General features: G+C 42.2%; 1 protein-coding gene across 1 annotated transcript in view; it reads right to left on the reverse strand.

Annotated features, from left to right (window-relative positions):
* The window catches only part of LOC124018317 (tripeptidyl-peptidase 2-like), a 61232-nt gene that overhangs the window by 24408 nt on the left and 18164 nt on the right, over positions 1–18660 (reverse strand). The window contains 6 exon segments of the mRNA XM_046333588.1: positions 90–166; positions 1569–1726; positions 1890–1943; positions 1946–2060; positions 17342–17457; positions 17717–17965. Of these exon segments, the coding sequence (XP_046189544.1) occupies positions 90–166; positions 1569–1726; positions 1890–1943; positions 1946–2060; positions 17342–17457; positions 17717–17965 (769 nt within the window).

An 18660-nucleotide genomic window follows, 5' to 3' on the forward strand; every position in this document is an offset into this window, starting at 1 on the left:
TTGAACAGAAGTATTGATTGTGTTGAACAGAAGTATTGATTGTGTTGAACAGAAGTATTGATTGTGTTGTACAGAAGTCGTGGTCTTACTTGGTTGGGATGATAACCGTTATGGGGACTCTGAACAGAGGGCCAGAGCTGGGGGACGCTGTGTCATAACCACACACCTGAAACACAACAGGTCCAATACTGGATTAAATACTGGACATCCTCCTCTCTCCCTCTTCCTGAAACAGGTTCAATACTGGATTAAATACTGGACATCCTCCTCCCTCTCTCCTCTCCGTACCTCAGTATAAACCAGTCCCTCTCTCCTCTCCGTACCTCAGTATAAACCAGTCCCTCTCTCCTCTCCGTACCTCAGTATAAACCAGTCTCTCTCTCCTCTCCGTACCTCAGTATAAACCAGTCCCTCTCTCTCTCCTCTCCGTACCTCAGTATAAACCAGTCTCTCTCTCCTCTCCGTACCTCAGTATAAACCAGTTCCTCTCTCCTCTCCGTACCCCAGTATAATGCAGTCCCTCTCTCTCCTCTCCGTACCTCAGTATAAACCAGTCCCTCTCTCCTCTCCGTACCTCAGTATAAACCAGTCCCTCTCTCCTCTCCGTACCTCAGGATAAACCAGTCCCTCTCTCCTCTCCGTACCTCAGTATAAACCAGTCCCTCTCTCCTCTCCGTACCTCAGTATAAACCAGTCCCTCTCTCCTCTCCGTACCTCAGGATAAACCAGTCCCTCTCTCCTCTCCGTACCTCAGGATAAACCAGTCCCTCTCTCCTCTCCGTACCTCAGGATAAACCAGTCTCTCTCTCCTCTCCGTACCTCAGTATAAACCAGTCCCTCGCTCTCTCCTCTCCGTACCTCAGTATAAACCAGTCTCTCTCTCCTCTCCGTACCTCAGTATAAACCAGTCCCTCTCTCCTCTCCGTACCCCAGTATAATGCAGTCCCTCTCTCTCCTCTCCGTACCTCAGTATAAACCAGTCCCTCGCTCTCTCCTCTCCGTACCTCAGTATAAACCAGTCCCTCTCTCCTCTCCGTACCTCAGGATAAACCAGTCCCTCTCTCCTCTCCGTACCTCAGTATAAACCAGTCCCTCTCTCCTCTCCGTACCTCAGTATAAACCAGTCCCTCTCTCCTCTCCGTACCTCAGGATAAACCAGTCCCTCTCTCCTCTCCGTACCTCAGGATAAACCAGTCCCTCTCTCCTCTCCGTACCTCAGGATAGACCAGTCCCTCTCTCCTCTCCGTACCTCAGTATAAACCAGTCCCGCTCTCTCTCCTCTCCGTACCTCAGTATAAACCAGTCCCTCTCTCCTCTCCGTACCTCAGTATAAACCAGTCCCTCTCTCCTCTCCGTACCTCAGGATAAACCAGTCCCTCTCTCCTCTCCGTACCTCAGTATAAACCAGTCCCTCTCTCCTCTCCGTACCTCAGTATAAACCAGTCCCTCTCTCCTCTCCGTACCTCAGTATAAACCAGTCTCTCCTCTCCGTACCTCAGTATAATGCAGTCCCTCTCTCCTCTCCGTACCTCAGTATAAACCAGTCCCTCTCTCTCTCCTCTCCGTACCTCAGTATAATGCAGTCCCTCTCGGAGCCCCAGGGGATCGACTCTGACGTTGACATGACGACACTGGTTCATGAGCTCCAGGTGGGAGGGACACTGCACCCAGGAGGCGGAGCATGTCAGGGCCAGGTGCAGTTGCAGAGAAATACGCTCCGTGTTCTCTGTCAAACAGGAAGTAGAATGGACCAATTAATAGAACTAAAGAGGACAGACCAATCACGCAGTGTGTGTGTGTGTGTGTGTGTGTGTGTGTGTGTGTGTGTGTGTGTGTGTGTGTGTGTGTGTGTGTGTGTGTGTGTGTGTGTGTGTGTGTGTGTGTAATACCGGTATTTTCGGGGAAAACAGGTTCGATGCCGACCCCGTGGTCGGAGGGGACAGGACCTGGGTGGGGTCTCGGAGGTAGATGCCTCGCTGCGTTCCCACGGTAACAGTGAAGCCCAGGTTAGCGGTGGGGAGAGAGGCATGCTGGGTCAGGTAGTCTACAGCTCTGTCCACCTGTAAAAAGCACAGAGAAACCAGTTAAATTCCACTATACAGTAGACACTAGTTCTCCACTATACAGTAGACACTAGTTCTCCACTATACAGTAGACACTAGTTCTCCACTATACAGTAGACACTAGTTCTCCACTATACAGTAGACACTAGTTCTCCACTATAGAGTAGACAAACACTAGTTCTCCACTATACAGTAGACACTAGTTCTCCACTATAGAGTAGACACTAGTTCTCCACTATACAGTAGACACTAGTTCTCCACTATAGAGTAGACACTAGTTCTCCACTATAGAGTAGACAAACACTAGTTCTCCACTATAGAGTAGACAAACACTAGTTCTCCACTATACAGTAGACAAACACTAGTTCTCCACTATACAGTAGACACTAGTTCTCCACTATAGAGTAGACACTAGTTCTCCACTATAGAGTAGACACTAGTTCTCCACTATAGAGTAGACACTAGTTCTCCACTATAGAGTAGACACTAGTTCTCCACTATACAGTAGACACTAGTTCTCCACTATACAGTAGACACTAGTTCTCCACTATAGAGTAGACACTAGTTCTCCACTATAGAGTAGACACTAGTTCTCCACTATAGAGTAGACACTAGTTCTCCACTATAGAGTAGACAAACACTAGTTCTCCACTATACAGTAGACACTAGTTCTCCACTATAGAGTAGACACTAGTTCTCCACTATACAGTAGACACTAGTTCTCCACTATACAGTAGACAAACACTAGTTCTCCACTATACAGTAGACACTAGTTCTCCACTATACAGTAGACACTAGTTCTCCACTATAGAGTAGACACTAGTTCTCCACTATACAGTAGACACTAGTTCTCCACTATAGAGTAGACACTAGTTCTCCACTATAGAGTAGACACTAGTTCTCCACTATACAGTAGACACTAGTTCTCCACTATAGAGTAGACAAACACTAGTTCTCCACTATAGAGTAGACAAACACTAGTTCTCCACTATAGAGTAGACAAACACTAGTTCTCCACTATACAGTAGACACTAGTTCTCCACTATACAGTAGACACTAGTTCTCCACTATAGAGTAGACACTAGTTCTCCACTATACAGTAGACACTAGTTCTCCACTATACAGTAGACACTAGTTCTCCACTATAGACACTAGTTCTCCACTATACAGTAGACACTAGTTCTCCACTATACAGTAGACACTAGTTCTCCACTATAGACACTAGTTCTCCACTATAGACACTAGTTCTCCACTATAGACACTAGTTCTCCACTATACAGTAGACACTAGTTCTCCACTATAGACACTAGTTCTCCACTATAGACACTAGTTCTCCACTATAGACACTAGTTCTCCACTATACAGTAGACACTAGTTCTCCACTATACAGTAGACACTAGTTCTCCACTATACAGTAGACACTAGTTCTCCACTATACAGTAGACACTAGTTCTCCACTATACAGTAGACACTAGTTCTCCACTATACAGTAGACACTAGTTCTCCACTATACAGTAGACACTAGTTCTCCACTATACAGTAGACACTAGTTCTCCACTATACAGTAGACACTAGTTCTCCACTATACAGTAGACACTAGTTCTCCACTATACAGTAGACACTAGTTCTCCACTATACAGTAGACACTAGTTCTCCACTATACAGTAGACACTAGTTCTCCACTATACAGTAGACACTAGTTCTCCACTATACAGTAGACACTAGTTCTCCACTATACAGTAGACACTAGTTCTCCACTATACAGTAGACACTAGTTCTCCACTATACAGTAGACACTAGTTCTCCACTATACAGTAGACACTAGTTCTCCACTATACAGTAGACACTAGTTCTCCACTATACAGTAGACACTAGTTCTCCACTATACAGTAGACACTAGTTCTCCACTATAGAGTAGACACTAGTTCTCCACTATAGAGTAGACACTAGTTCTCCACTATAGAGTAGACACTAGTTCTCCACTATAGAGTAGACACTAGTTCTCCACTATAGAGTAGACACTAGTTCTCCACTATAGAGTAGACACTAGTTCTCCACTATAGAGTAGACACTAGTTCTCCACTATAGAGTAGACACTAGTTCTCCACTATAGAGTAGACACTAGTTCTCCACTATACAGTAGACACTAGTTCTCCACTATACAGTAGACACTAGTTCTCCACTATAGAGTAGACACTAGTTCTCCACTATAGAGTAGACACTAGTTCTCCACTATAGAGTAGACAAACACTAGTTCTCCACTATACAATAGACACTAGTTCTCCACTATAGAGTAGACACTAGTTCTCCACTATACAGTAGACACTAGTTCTCCACTATACAGTAGACAAACACTAGTTCTCCACTATACAGTAGACACTAGTTCTCCACTATAGAGTAGACACTAGTTCTCCACTATAGAGTAGACACTAGTTCTCCACTATAGAGTAGACACTAGTTCTCCACTATACAGTAGACACTAGTTCTCCACTATACAGTAGACACTAGTTCTCCACTATAGAGTAGACACTAGTTCTCCACTATAGAGTAGACACTAGTTCTCCACTATAGAGTAGACACTAGTTCTCCACTATAGAGTAGACACTAGTTCTCCACTATACAGTAGACACTAGTTCTCCACTATACAGTAGACACTAGTTCTCCACTATACAGTAGACACTAGTTCTCCACTATAGACACTAGTTCTCCACTATACAGTAGACACTAGTTCTCCACTATACAGTAGACACTAGTTCTCCACTATAGAGTAGACACTAGTTCTCCACTATACAGTAGACAAACACTAGTTCTCCACTATACAGTAGACACTAGTTCTCCACTATACAGTAGACACTAGTTCTCCACTATAGAGTAGACACTAGTTCTCCACTATAGAGTAGACACTAGTTCTCCACTATAGAGTAGACACTAGTTCTCCACTATACAGTAGACACTAGTTCTCCACTATAGAGTAGACACTAGTTCTCCACTATACAGTAGACACTAGTTCTCCACTATAGAGTAGACACTAGTTCTCCACTATAGAGTAGACACTAGTTCTCCACTATAGAGTAGACACTAGTTCTCCACTATAGAGTAGACACTAGTTCTCCACTATAGAGTAGACACTAGTTCTCCACTATACAGTAGACACTAGTTCTCCACTATAGAGTAGACACTAGTTCTCCACTATACAGTAGACACTAGTTCTCCACTATAGAGTAGACACTAGTTCTCCACTATAGAGTAGACACTAGTTCTCCACTATACAGTAGACACTAGTTCTCCACTATAGAGTAGACACTAGTTCTCCACTATACAGTAGACACTAGTTCTCCACTATACAGTAGACACTAGTTCTCCACTATAGAGTAGACAAACACTAGTTCTCCACTATAGAGTAGACAAACACTAGTTCTCCACTATAGAGTAGACAAACACTAGTTCTCCACTATACAGTAGACACTAGTTCTCCACTATACAGTAGACACTAGTTCTCCACTATAGAGTAGACACTAGTTCTCCACTATAGAGTAGACACTAGTTCTCCACTATACAGTAGACAAACACTAGTTCTCCACTATACAGTAGACACTAGTTCTCCACTATACAGTAGACACTAGTTCTCCACTATAGAGTAGACACTAGTTCTCCACTATACAGTAGACACTAGTTCTCCACTATACAGTAGACACTAGTTCTCCACTATACAGTAGACACTAGTTCTCCACTATAGACACTAGTTCTCCACTATACAGTAGACACTAGTTCTCCACTATACAGTAGACACTAGTTCTCCACTATACAGTAGACACTAGTTCTCCACTATACAGTAGACACTAGTTCTCCACTATACAGTAGACACTAGTTCTCCACTATACAGTAGACACTAGTTCTCCACTATAGAGTAGACACTAGTTCTCCACTATACAGTAGACACTAGTTCTCCACTATACAGTAGACACTAGTTCTCCACTATACAGTAGACACTAGTTCTCCACTATACAGTAGACACTAGTTCTCCACTATACAGTAGACACTAGTTCTCCACTATACAGTAGACACTAGTTCTCCACTATACAGTAGACACTAGTTCTCCACTATACAGTAGACACTAGTTCTCCACTATAGACACTAGTTCTCCACTATACAGTAGACACTAGTTCTCCACTATAGACACTAGTTCTCCACTATAGACACTAGTTCTCCACTATAGACACTAGTTCTCCACTATACAGTAGACAAACACTAGTTCTCCACTATACAGTAGACAAACACTAGTTCTCCACTATACAGTAGACAAACACTAGTTCTCCACTATACAGTAGACAAACACTAGTTCTCCACTATACAGTAGACAAACACTAGTTCTCCACTATACAGTAGACACTAGTTCTCCACTATACAGTAGACACTAGTTCTCCACTATACAGTAGACACTAGTTCTCCACTATACAGTAGACACTAGTTCTCCACTATACAGTAGACACTAGTTCTCCACTATAGAGTAGACACTAGTTCTCCACTATACAGTAGACACTAGTTCTCCACTATAGAGTAGACACTAGTTCTCCACTATAGAGTAGACACTAGTTCTCCACTATACAGTAGACACTAGTTCTCCACTATACAGTAGACACTAGTTCTCCACTATACAGTAGACACTAGTTCTCCACTATACAGTAGACACTAGTTCTCCACTATACAGTAGACACTAGTTCTCCACTATAGAGTAGACACTAGTTCTCCACTATAGAGTAGACACTAGTTCTCCACTATAGAGTAGACACTAGTTCTCCACTATACAGTAGACACTAGTTCTCCACTATACAGTAGACACTAGTTCTCCACTATACAGTAGACACTAGTTCTCCACTATACAGTAGACACTAGTTCTCCACTATACAGTAGACACTAGTTCTCCACTATACAGTAGACACTAGTTCTCCACTATACAGTAGACACTAGTTCTCCACTATACAGTAGACACTAGTTCTCCACTATAGACACTAGTTCTCCACTATACAGTAGACAAACACTAGTTCTCCACTATACAGTAGACAAACACTAGTTCTCCACTATAGACACTAGTTCTCCACTATAGACACTAGTTCTCCACTATACAGTAGACACTAGTTCTCCACTATAGACACTAGTTCTCCACTATACAGTAGACACTAGTTCTCCACTATACAGTAGACACTAGTTCTCCACTATACAGTAGACACTAGTTCTCCACTATACAGTAGACACTAGTTCTCCACTATACAGTAGACACTAGTTCTCCACTATACAGTAGACACTAGTTCTCCACTATACAGTAGACACTAGTTCTCCACTATACAGTAGACACTAGTTCTCCACTATACAGTAGACACTAGTTCTCCACTATAGACACTAGTTCTCCACTATACAGTAGACAAACACTAGTTCTCCACTATACAGTAGACAAACACTAGTTCTCCACTATAGACACTAGTTCTCCACTATAGACACTAGTTCTCCACTATAGACACTAGTTCTCCACTATACAGTAGACACTAGTTCTCCACTATACAGTAGACACTAGTTCTCCGCTATACACCACTAGTTAGTTCTCCGCTATACAGTAGACACTAGTTCTCCACTATACAGTAGACAAACACTAGTTCTCCACTATACAGTAGACAAACACTAGTTCTCCACTATACAGTAGACACTAGTTCTCCACTATACAGTAGACACTAGTTCTCCACTATACAGTAGACACTAGTTCTCCACTATAGAGTAGACACTAGTTCTCCACTATAGAGTAGACACTAGTTCTCCACTATAGAGTAGACACTAGTTCTCCACTATAGAGTAGACACTAGTTCTCCACTATAGAGTAGACACTAGTTCTCCACTATAGAGTAGACACTAGTTCTCCACTATAGAGTAGACACTAGTTCTCCACTATAGAGTAGACACTAGTTCTCCACTATAGAGTAGACACTAGTTCTCCACTATAGAGTAGACACTAGTTCTCCACTATAGAGTAGACACTAGTTCTCCGCTATAGAGTAGACACTAGTTCTCCGCTATAGAGTAGACACTAGTTCTCCGCTATAGAGTAGACACTAGTTCTCCGCTATAGAGTAGACACTAGTTCTCCGCTATACAGTAGACAAACACTAGTTCTCCGCTATACAGTAGACAAACACTAGTTCTCCACTATACAGTAGACAAACACTAGTTCTCCACTATAGAGTAGACAAACACTAGTTCTCCACTATAGAGTAGACAAACACTAGTTCTCCACTATACAGTAGACAAACACTAGTTCTCCACTATACAGTAGACACTAGTTCTCCACTATAGAGTAGACACTAGTTCTCCACTATAGAGTAGACACTAGTTCTCCACTATACAGTAGACACTAGTTCTCCACTATACAGTAGACACTAGTTCTCCACTATACAGTAGACACTAGTTCTCCACTATAGAGTAGACAAACACTAGTTCTCCACTATACAGTAGACACTAGTTCTCCACTATACAGTAGACACTAGTTCTCCACTATACAGTAGACACTAGTTCTCCACAGACACTAGTTCTCCACTATAGAGTAGACAAACACTAGTTCTCCACTATAGAGTAGACAAACACTAGTTCTCCACTATACAGTAGACACTAGTTCTCCACTATACAGTAGACACTAGTTCTCCACTATAGAGTAGACAAACACTAGTTCTCCACTATAGAGTAGACAAACACTAGTTCTCCACTATAGAGTAGACAAACACTAGTTCTCCACTATAGAGTAGACAAACACTAGTTCTCCACAATAGAGTAGACAAACACTAGTTCTCCACTATAGAGTAGACACTAGTTCTCCACTATAGAGTAGACACTAGTTCTCCACTATAGAGTAGACACTAGTTCTCCACTATACAGTAGACAAACACTAGTTCTCCACTATAGAGTAGACACTAGTTCTCCACTATAGAGTAGACACTAGTTCTCCACTATAGAGTAGACAAACACTAGTTCTCCACTATAGAGTAGACAAACACTAGTTCTCCACTATACAGTAGACACTAGTTCTCCACTATACAGTAGACACTAGTTCTCCACTATACAGTAGACAAACACTAGTTCTCCACTATACAGTAGACACTAGTTCTCCACTATAGAGTAGACACTAGTTCTCCACTATAGAGTAGACACTAGTTCTCCACTATACAGTAGACACTAGTTCTCCACTATAGAGTAGACACTAGTTCTCCACTATAGAGTAGACACTAGTTCTCCACTATAGAGTAGACACTAGTTCTCCACTACAGAGTAGACACTAGTTCTCCACTATAGAGACACTAGACACACTAGTTCTCCACTATAGAGTAGACACACTAGTTCTCCACTATACAGTAGACACTAGTTCTCCACTATAGAGTAGACACTAGTTCTCCACTATACAGTAGACACTAGTTCTCCACTATACAGTAGACACTAGTTCTCCACTATAGAGTAGACAAACACTAGTTCTCCAATATAGAGTAGACAAACACTAGTTCTCCACTATAGAGTAGACAAACACTACTTCTCCACTATACAGTAGACACTAGTTCTCCACTATAGAGTAGACACTAGTTCTCCACTATACAGTAGACACTAGTTCTCCACTATACAGTAGACACTAGTTCTCCACTATAGACACTAGTTCTCCACTATACAGTAGACACTAGTTCTCCACTATAGACACTAGTTCTCCACTATACAGTAGACACTAGTTCTCCACTATACAGTAGACACTAGTTCTCCACTAGTAGACACCAGTTCTCCACTATACAGTAGACACTAGTTCTCCACTATACAGTAGACACTAGTTCTCCACTATACAGTAGACACTAGTTCTCCACTATACAGTAGACACTAGTTCTCCACTATACAGTAGACACTAGTTCTCCACTATAGAGTAGACACTAGTTCTCCACTATAGAGTAGACACTAGTTCTCCACTATAGAGTAGACACTAGTTCTCCACTATAGAGTAGACACTAGTTCTCCACTATACAGTAGACACTAGTTCTCCACTATACAGTAGACACTAGTTCTCCACTATACAGTAGACACTAGTTCTCCACTATACAGTAGACACTAGTTCTCCACTATACAGTAGACACTAGTTCTCCACTATAGACACTAGTTCTCCACTATAGACACTAGTTCTCCACTATAGACACTAGTTCTCCAGACACTAGTTCTCCACTATACAGTAGACACTAGTTCTCCGCTATACAGTAGACAAACACTAGTTCTCCACTATACAGTAGACAAACACTAGTTCTCCACTATACAGTAGACACTAGTTCTCCACTATACAGTAGACACTAGTTCTCCACTATACAGTAGACACTAGTTCTCCACTATAGAGTAGACACTAGTTCTCCACTATAGAGTAGACACTAGTTCTCCACTATAGAGTAGACACTAGTTCTCCACTATAGAGTAGACACTAGTTCTCCACTATAGAGTAGACACTAGTTCTCCACTATACAGTAGACACTAGTTCTCCACTATACAGTAGACACTAGTTCTCCACTATACAGTAGACACTAGTTCTCCACTATACAGTAGACACTAGTTCTCCACTATACAGTAGACACTAGTTCTCCACTATACAGTAGACACTAGTTCTCCACTATACAGTAGACACTAGTTCTCCACTATAGAGTAGACACTAGTTCTCCACTATACAGTAGACACTAGTACTCCACTATACAGTAGACACTAGTACTCCACTATACAGTAGACACTAGTTCTCCACTATACAGTAGACACTAGTTCTCCACTATACAGTAGACACTAGTTCTCCACTATACAGTAGACACTAGTTCTCCACTATACAGTAGACACTAGTTCTCCACTATACAGTAGACACTAGTTCTCCACTATAGACACTAGTTCTCCACTATACAGTAGACAAACACTAGTTCTCCACTATACAGTAGACAAACACTAGTTCTCCACTATAGACACTAGTTCTCCACTATAGACACTAGTTCTCCACTATACAGTAGACACTAGTTCTCCACTATAGACACTAGTTCTCCACTATACAGTAGACACTAGTTCTCCACTATACAGTAGACACTAGTTCTCCACTATAGACACTAGTTCTCCGCTATACAGTAGCCACTAGTTAGTTCTCCGCTATACAGTAGCCACTAGTTCTCCACTATACAGTAGACACTAGTTCTCCACTATACAGTAGACAAACACTAGTTCTCCACTATACAGTAGACAAACACTAGTTCTCCACTATACAGTAGACAAACACTAGTTCTCCACTATACAGTAGACACTAGTTCTCCACTATACAGTAGACAAACACTAGTTCTCCACTATACAGTAGACACTAGTTCTCCACTATAGAGTAGACACTAGTTCTCCGCTATAGAGTAGACACTAGTTCTCCGCTATAGAGTAGACACTAGTTCTCCGCTATAGAGTAGACACTAGTTCTCCGCTATAGAGTAGACACTAGTTCTCCGCTATAGAGTAGTTCTCCGCTACAGTAGACACTAGTTCTCCGCTATACAGTAGACAAACACTAGTTCTCCACTATACAGTAGACAAACACTAGTTCTCCACTATACAGTAGACAAACACTAGTTCTCCACTATAGAGTAGACAAACACTAGTTCTCCACTATAGAGTAGACAAACACTAGTTCTCCACTATAGAGTAGACAAACACTAGTTCTCCACTATAGAGTAGACAAACACTAGTTCTCCACTATACAGTAGACAAACACTAGTTCTCCACTATACAGTAGACACTAGTTCTCCACTATAGAGTAGACACTAGTTCTCCACTATAGAGTAGACACTAGTTCTCCGCTATACAGTAGACAAACACTAGTTCTCCACTATACAGTAGACAAACACTAGTTCTCCACTATAGAGTAGACAAACACTAGTTCTCCACTATAGAGTAGACAAACACTAGTTCTCCACTATAGAGTAGACAAACACTAGTTCTCCACTATAGAGTAGACAAACACTAGTTCTCCACTATACAGTAGACAAACACTAGTTCTCCACTATACAGTAGACACTAGTTCTCCACTATAGAGTAGACACTAGTTCTCCACTATAGAGTAGACACTAGTTCTCCACTATACAGTAGACACTAGTTCTCCACTATACAGTAGACACTAGTTCTCCACTATACAGTAGACAAACACTAGTTCTCCACTATACAGTAGGAGACTAGTTCTCCACTATACAGTAGACACTAGTTCTCCACTATACAGTAGACAAACACTAGTTCTCCACTATAGAGTAGACAAACACTAGTTCTCCACTATAGAGTAGACAAACACTAGTTCTCCACTATAGAGTAGACAAACACTAGTTCTCCACTATACAGTAGACACTAGTTCTCCACTATACAGTAGACACTAGTTCTCCACTATAGAGTAGACAAACACTAGTTCTCCACTATAGAGTAGACAAACACTAGTTCTCCACTATAGAGTAGACAAACACTAGTTCTCCACTATAGAGTAGACAAACACTAGTTCTCCACTATAGAGTAGACAAACACTAGTTCTCCACTATAGAGTAGACAAACACTAGTTCTCCACTATAGAGTAGACACTAGTTCTCCACTATACAGTAGACAAACACTAGTTCTCCACTATACAGTAGACACTAGTTCTCCACTATAGAGTAGACAAACACTAGTTCTCCACTATAGAGTAGACAAACACTAGTTCTCCACTATAGAGTAGACAAACACTAGTTCTCCACTATAGAGTAGACAAACACTAGTTCTCCACTATAGAGTAGACAAACACTAGTTCTCCACTATAGAGTAGACAAACACTAGTTCTCCACTATAGAGTAGACAAACACTAGTTCTCCACTATAGAGTAGACAAACACTAGTTCTCCACTATAGAGTAGACAAACACTAGTTCTCCACTATAGAGTAGACACTAGTTCTCCACTATAGAGTAGACACTAGTTCTCCACTATAGAGTAGACAAACACTAGTTCTCCACTATAGAGTAGACAAACACTAGTTCTCCACTATACAGTAGACACTAGTTCTCCACTATAGAGTAGACACTAGTTCTCCACTATAGAGTAGACTCCACTATACAGTAGACACTAGTTCTCCACTATAGAGTAGACACTAGTTCTCCACTATAGAGTAGACACTAGTTCTCCACTATAGAGTAGACAAACACTAGTTCTCCACTATAGAGTAGACAAACACTAGTTCTCCACTATAGAGTAGACAAACACTAGTTCTCCACTATAGAGTAGACAAACACTAGTTCTCCACTATAGAGTAGACAAACACTAGTTCTCCACTATACAGTAGACACTAGTTCTCCACTATAGAGTAGACACTAGTTCTCCACTATAGAGTAGACTCCACTATACAGTAGACACTAGTTCTCCACTATAGAGTAGACACTAGTTCTCCACTATAGAGTAGACACTAGTTCTCCACTATAGAGTAGACAAACACTAGTTCTCCACTATAGAGTAGACAAACACTAGTTCTCCACTATAGAGTAGACAAACACTAGTTCTCCACTATAGAGTAGACACACACTAGTTCTCCACTATACAGTAGACACTAGTTCTCCACTATAGAGTAGACAAACACTAGTTCTCCACTATACAGTAGACAAACACTAGTTCTCCACTATACAGTAGACAAACACTAGTTCTCCACTATACAGTAGACACTAGTTCTCCACTATAGAGTAGACACTAGTTCTCCACTATAGAGTAGACACTAGTTCTCCACTATAGAGTAGACACTAGTTCTCCACTATACAGTAGACACTAGTTCTCCACTATAGAGTAGACACTAGTTCTCCACTATAGAGTAGACACTAGTTCTCCACTATAGAGTAGACACTAGTTCTCCACTATAGAGTAGACACTAGTTCTCCACTATAGAGTAGACACTAGTTCTCCACTATAGAGTAGACACTAGTTCTCCACTATAGAGTAGACACTAGTTCTCCGCTATAGAGTAGACACTAGTTCTCCGCTATAGAGTAGACACTAGTTCTCCACTATACAGTAGACACTAGTTCTCCACTATACAGTAGACACTAGTTCTCCACTATACAGTAGACACTAGTTCTCCACTATAGAGTAGACACTAGTTCTCCACGATACAGTAGATACTAGTTCTCCACTATAGACACTAGTTCTCCACTATACAGTAGATACTAGTTCTCCACTATAGACACTAGTTCTCCACTATACAGTAGACACTAGTTCTCCACTATACAGTAGACACTAGTTCTCCACTATACAGTAGACACTAGTTCTCCACTATACAGTAGACACTAGTTCTCCACTATACAGTAGACACTAGTTCTCCACTATAGAGTAGACACTAGTTCTCCACTATACAGTAGACACTAGTTCTCCACTATACAGTAGACACTAGTTCTCCACTATACAGTAGACACTAGTTCTCCACTATACAGTAGACACTAGTTCTCCACTATACAGTAGACACTAGTTCTCCACTATAGAGTAGACACTAGTTCTCCACTATAGAGTAGACACTAGTTCTCCACTATACAGTAGACACTAGTTCTCCACTATAGAGTAGACAAACACTAGTTCTCCACTATACAGTAGACACTAGTTCTCCACTATAGAGTAGACAAACACTAGTTCTCCACTATACAGTAGACACTAGTTCTCCACTATACAGTAGACACTAGTTCTCCACTATACAGTAGACACTAGTTCTCCACTATAGAGTAGACACTAGTTCTCCACTATAGAGTAGACACTAGTTCTCCACTATACAGTAGACACTAGTTCTCCACTATAGAGTAGACAAACACTAGTTCTCCACTATACAGTAGACACTAGTTCTCCACTATAGAGTAGACAAACACTAGTTCTCCACTATACAGTAGACACTAGTTCTCCACTATAGAGTAGACAAACACTAGTTCTCCACTATAGAGTAGACACTAGTTCTCCACTATAGAGTAGACACTAGTTCTCCACTATAGAGTAGACACTAGTTCTCCACTATACAGTAGACACTAGTTCTCCACTATACAGTAGACACTAGTTCTCCACTATACAGTAGACACTAGTTCTCCACTATACAGTAGACACTAGTTCTCCACTATACAGTAGACACTAGTTCTCCACTATACAGTAGACACTAGTTCTCCACTATAGAGTAGACAAACACTAGTTCTCCACTATAGAGTAGACAAACACTAGTTCTCCACTATAGAGTAGACAGACACTAGTTCTCCACTATACAGTAGACACTAGTTCTCCACTATACAGTAGACAAACACTAGTTCTCCACTATACAGTAGACACTAGTTCTCCACTATACAGTAGACACTAGTTCTCCACTATACAGTAGACACTAGTTCTCCACTATACAGTAGACACTAGTTCTCCACTATAGAGTAGACACTAGTTCTCCACTATACAGTAGACACTAGTTCTCCACTATACAGTAGACACTAGTTCTCCACTATACAGTAGACAAACACTAGTTCTCCACTATAGAGTAGACAAACACTAGTTCTCCACTATAGAGTAGACACTAGTTCTCCACTATAGAGTAGACACTAGTTCTCCACTATAGAGTAGACACTAGTTCTCCACTATAGAGTAGACACTAGTTCTCCACTATACAGTAGACAAACACTAGTTCTCCACTATAGAGTAGACACTAGTTCTCCACTATACAGTAGACAAACACTAGTTCTCCACTATAGAGTAGACACTAGTTCTCCACTATACAGTAGACACTAGTTCTCCACTATAGAGTAGACACTAGTTCTCCACTATAGAGTAGACACTAGTTCTCCACTATAGAGTAGACACTAGTTCTCCACTATAGAGTAGACACTAGTTCTCCACTATAGAGTAGCCACTAGTTCTCCACTATACAGTAGCCACTAGTTCTCCACTATACAGTAGCCACTAGTTCTCCACTATAGAGTAGCCACTAGTTCTCCACTATAGAGTAGCCACTAGTTCTCCACTATACAGTAGACACTAGTTCTCCACTATACAGTAGACACTAGTTCTCCACTATACAGTAGACACTAGTTCTCCACTATACAGTAGACACTAGTTCTCCACTATACAGTAGACACTAGTTCTCCACTATACAGTAGACACTAGTTCTCCACTATACAGTAGACACTAGTTCTCCACTATACAGTAGACACTAGTTCTCCACTATACAGTAGACACTAGTTCTCCACTATACAGTAGACACTAGTTCTCCACTATACAGTAGACACTAGTTCTCCACTATACAGTAGACACTAGTTCTCCACTATACAGTAGACACTAGTTCTCCACTATACAGTAGACACTAGTTCTCCACTATACAGTAGACACTAGTTCTCCACTATACAGTAGACACTAGTTCTCCACTATAGAGTAGACACTAGTTCTCCACTATAGAGTAGACACTAGTTCTCCACTATAGAGTAGACACTAGTTCTCCACTATACAGTAGACACTAGTTCTCCACTATACAGTAGACACTAGTTCTCCACTATAGAGTAGACACTAGTTCTCCACTATACAGTAGACACTAGTTCTCCACTATACAGTAGACACTAGTTCTCCACTATACAGTAGACACTAGTTCTCCACTATACAGTAGACACTAGTTCTCCACTATACAGTAGACAAACACTAGTTCTCCACTATACAGTAGACACTAGTTCTCCACTATACAGTAGACACTAGTTCTCCACTATAGAGTAGACACTAGTTCTCCACTATACAGTAGACACTAGTTCTCCACTATACAGTAGACACTAGTTCTCCACTATACAGTAGACACTAGTTCTCCACTATACAGTAGACACTAGTTCTCCACTATAGAGTAGACAAACACTAGTTCTCCACTATAGAGTAGACAAACACTAGTTCTCCACTATAGAGTAGACAAACACTAGTTCTCCACTATAGAGTAGACAAACACTAGTTCTCCACTATAGAGTAGACACTAGTTCTCCACTATAGAGTAGACAAACACTAGTTCTCCACTATAGAGTAGACACTAGTTCTCCACTATACAGTAGACACCAGTTCTCCACTATACAGTAGACACCAGTTCTCCACTATACAGTAGACACTAGTTCTCCACTATAGACACTAGTTCTCCACTATACAGTAGACACTAGTTCTCCGCTATACAGTAGACACTAGTTCTACTCAACAGTCCAACTTCCTGTCCAACTTCCTGTCCAACACAGAGGAGTCTTGCCTGTATGATCCCGTGTCCCTGTGCGAACACCTCGATGTCGTCGACCTTCAGAGCCGTGTTCTCCAGAGCTCTCCTCACCGCAGAGACCGATGGACGAATACCATTCTGCTTCAGACCTGCAGGGTACACACACACACACACACACACACACACACACACACACACACACACACACATACATTATAACACACACACACACACACACACACACACACACACACACACACACACACACACACATTAACACACACACACACACACACACATTAACACACACACACACATTAACACACACACACATTAACACACACACACACACATTAACACACACACACACACACACATATTAACACACACATTAAAACACACCCCCACCTGACAACACCAGGGCGATCCCTCCGCAGGCGTTGGGGGACGACATGGAGGTACCATTCATCAGCTGGGTTCCTCTGAGAGTCCAGTTGGGTACGGAGGCGATGGCCCCCCCCGGAGCTGTGATACTGACCCCCAGGGCTCCGTCGGTACTGGGGCCCCGAGACGACCAGGTGTACTGGTTCGGAGGAAGCTTCTCTCTCAGAGAATACTCTGCAACCATCATGTCTGGAGTCACATACGCCCCCACGCCTGGAAGAGGAGACCAACGAGGTAAAACACACACACGCCCCAACGCCTGGAAGAGGAGACCAATGAGGTAAAACACACACACGCCCCCACGCCTGGAAGAGGAGACCAATGAGGTAAAACACACACACGCCCCCACGCCTGGAAGAGGAGACCAATGAGGTAAAACACACACACGCCCCCACGCCTGGAAGAGGAGACCAACGAGGTAAAACACACACACGCCCCCACGCCTGGAAGAGGAGACCAACGAGGTAAAACACACACACGCCCCCACGCCTGGAAGAGGAGACCAACGAGGTAAAAAACACACACACGCCCCCACGCCTGGAAGAGGAGACCAACGAGGTAGAGGTAAAACACACATACGCCCCCACGCCTGGAAGAGGAGACCAACGAGGTAGAGGTAAAACACACACACGCCCCCAACGCCTGGAAGAGGAGACCAACAAGGTAAAACACACACACGCCCCCAACGCCTGGAAGAGGAGACCAACGAGGTAGAAGTAAAACACACACACGCCCCCACGCCTGGAAGAGGAGACCAACGAGGTAGAGGTAAAACACACACACGCCCCCAACGCCTGGAAGAGGAGACCAATGAGGTAGAAAAACACACACACGCCCCACGCCTGGAAGAGGAGACCAACGAGGTAAAACACACACACGCCCCCACGCCTGGAAGAGGAGACCAACGA

Source organism: Oncorhynchus gorbuscha, unplaced genomic scaffold (assembly GCF_021184085.1).
Source record: "Oncorhynchus gorbuscha isolate QuinsamMale2020 ecotype Even-year unplaced genomic scaffold, OgorEven_v1.0 Un_scaffold_472, whole genome shotgun sequence".
Taxonomy (NCBI): domain Eukaryota; kingdom Metazoa; phylum Chordata; class Actinopteri; order Salmoniformes; family Salmonidae; genus Oncorhynchus; species Oncorhynchus gorbuscha.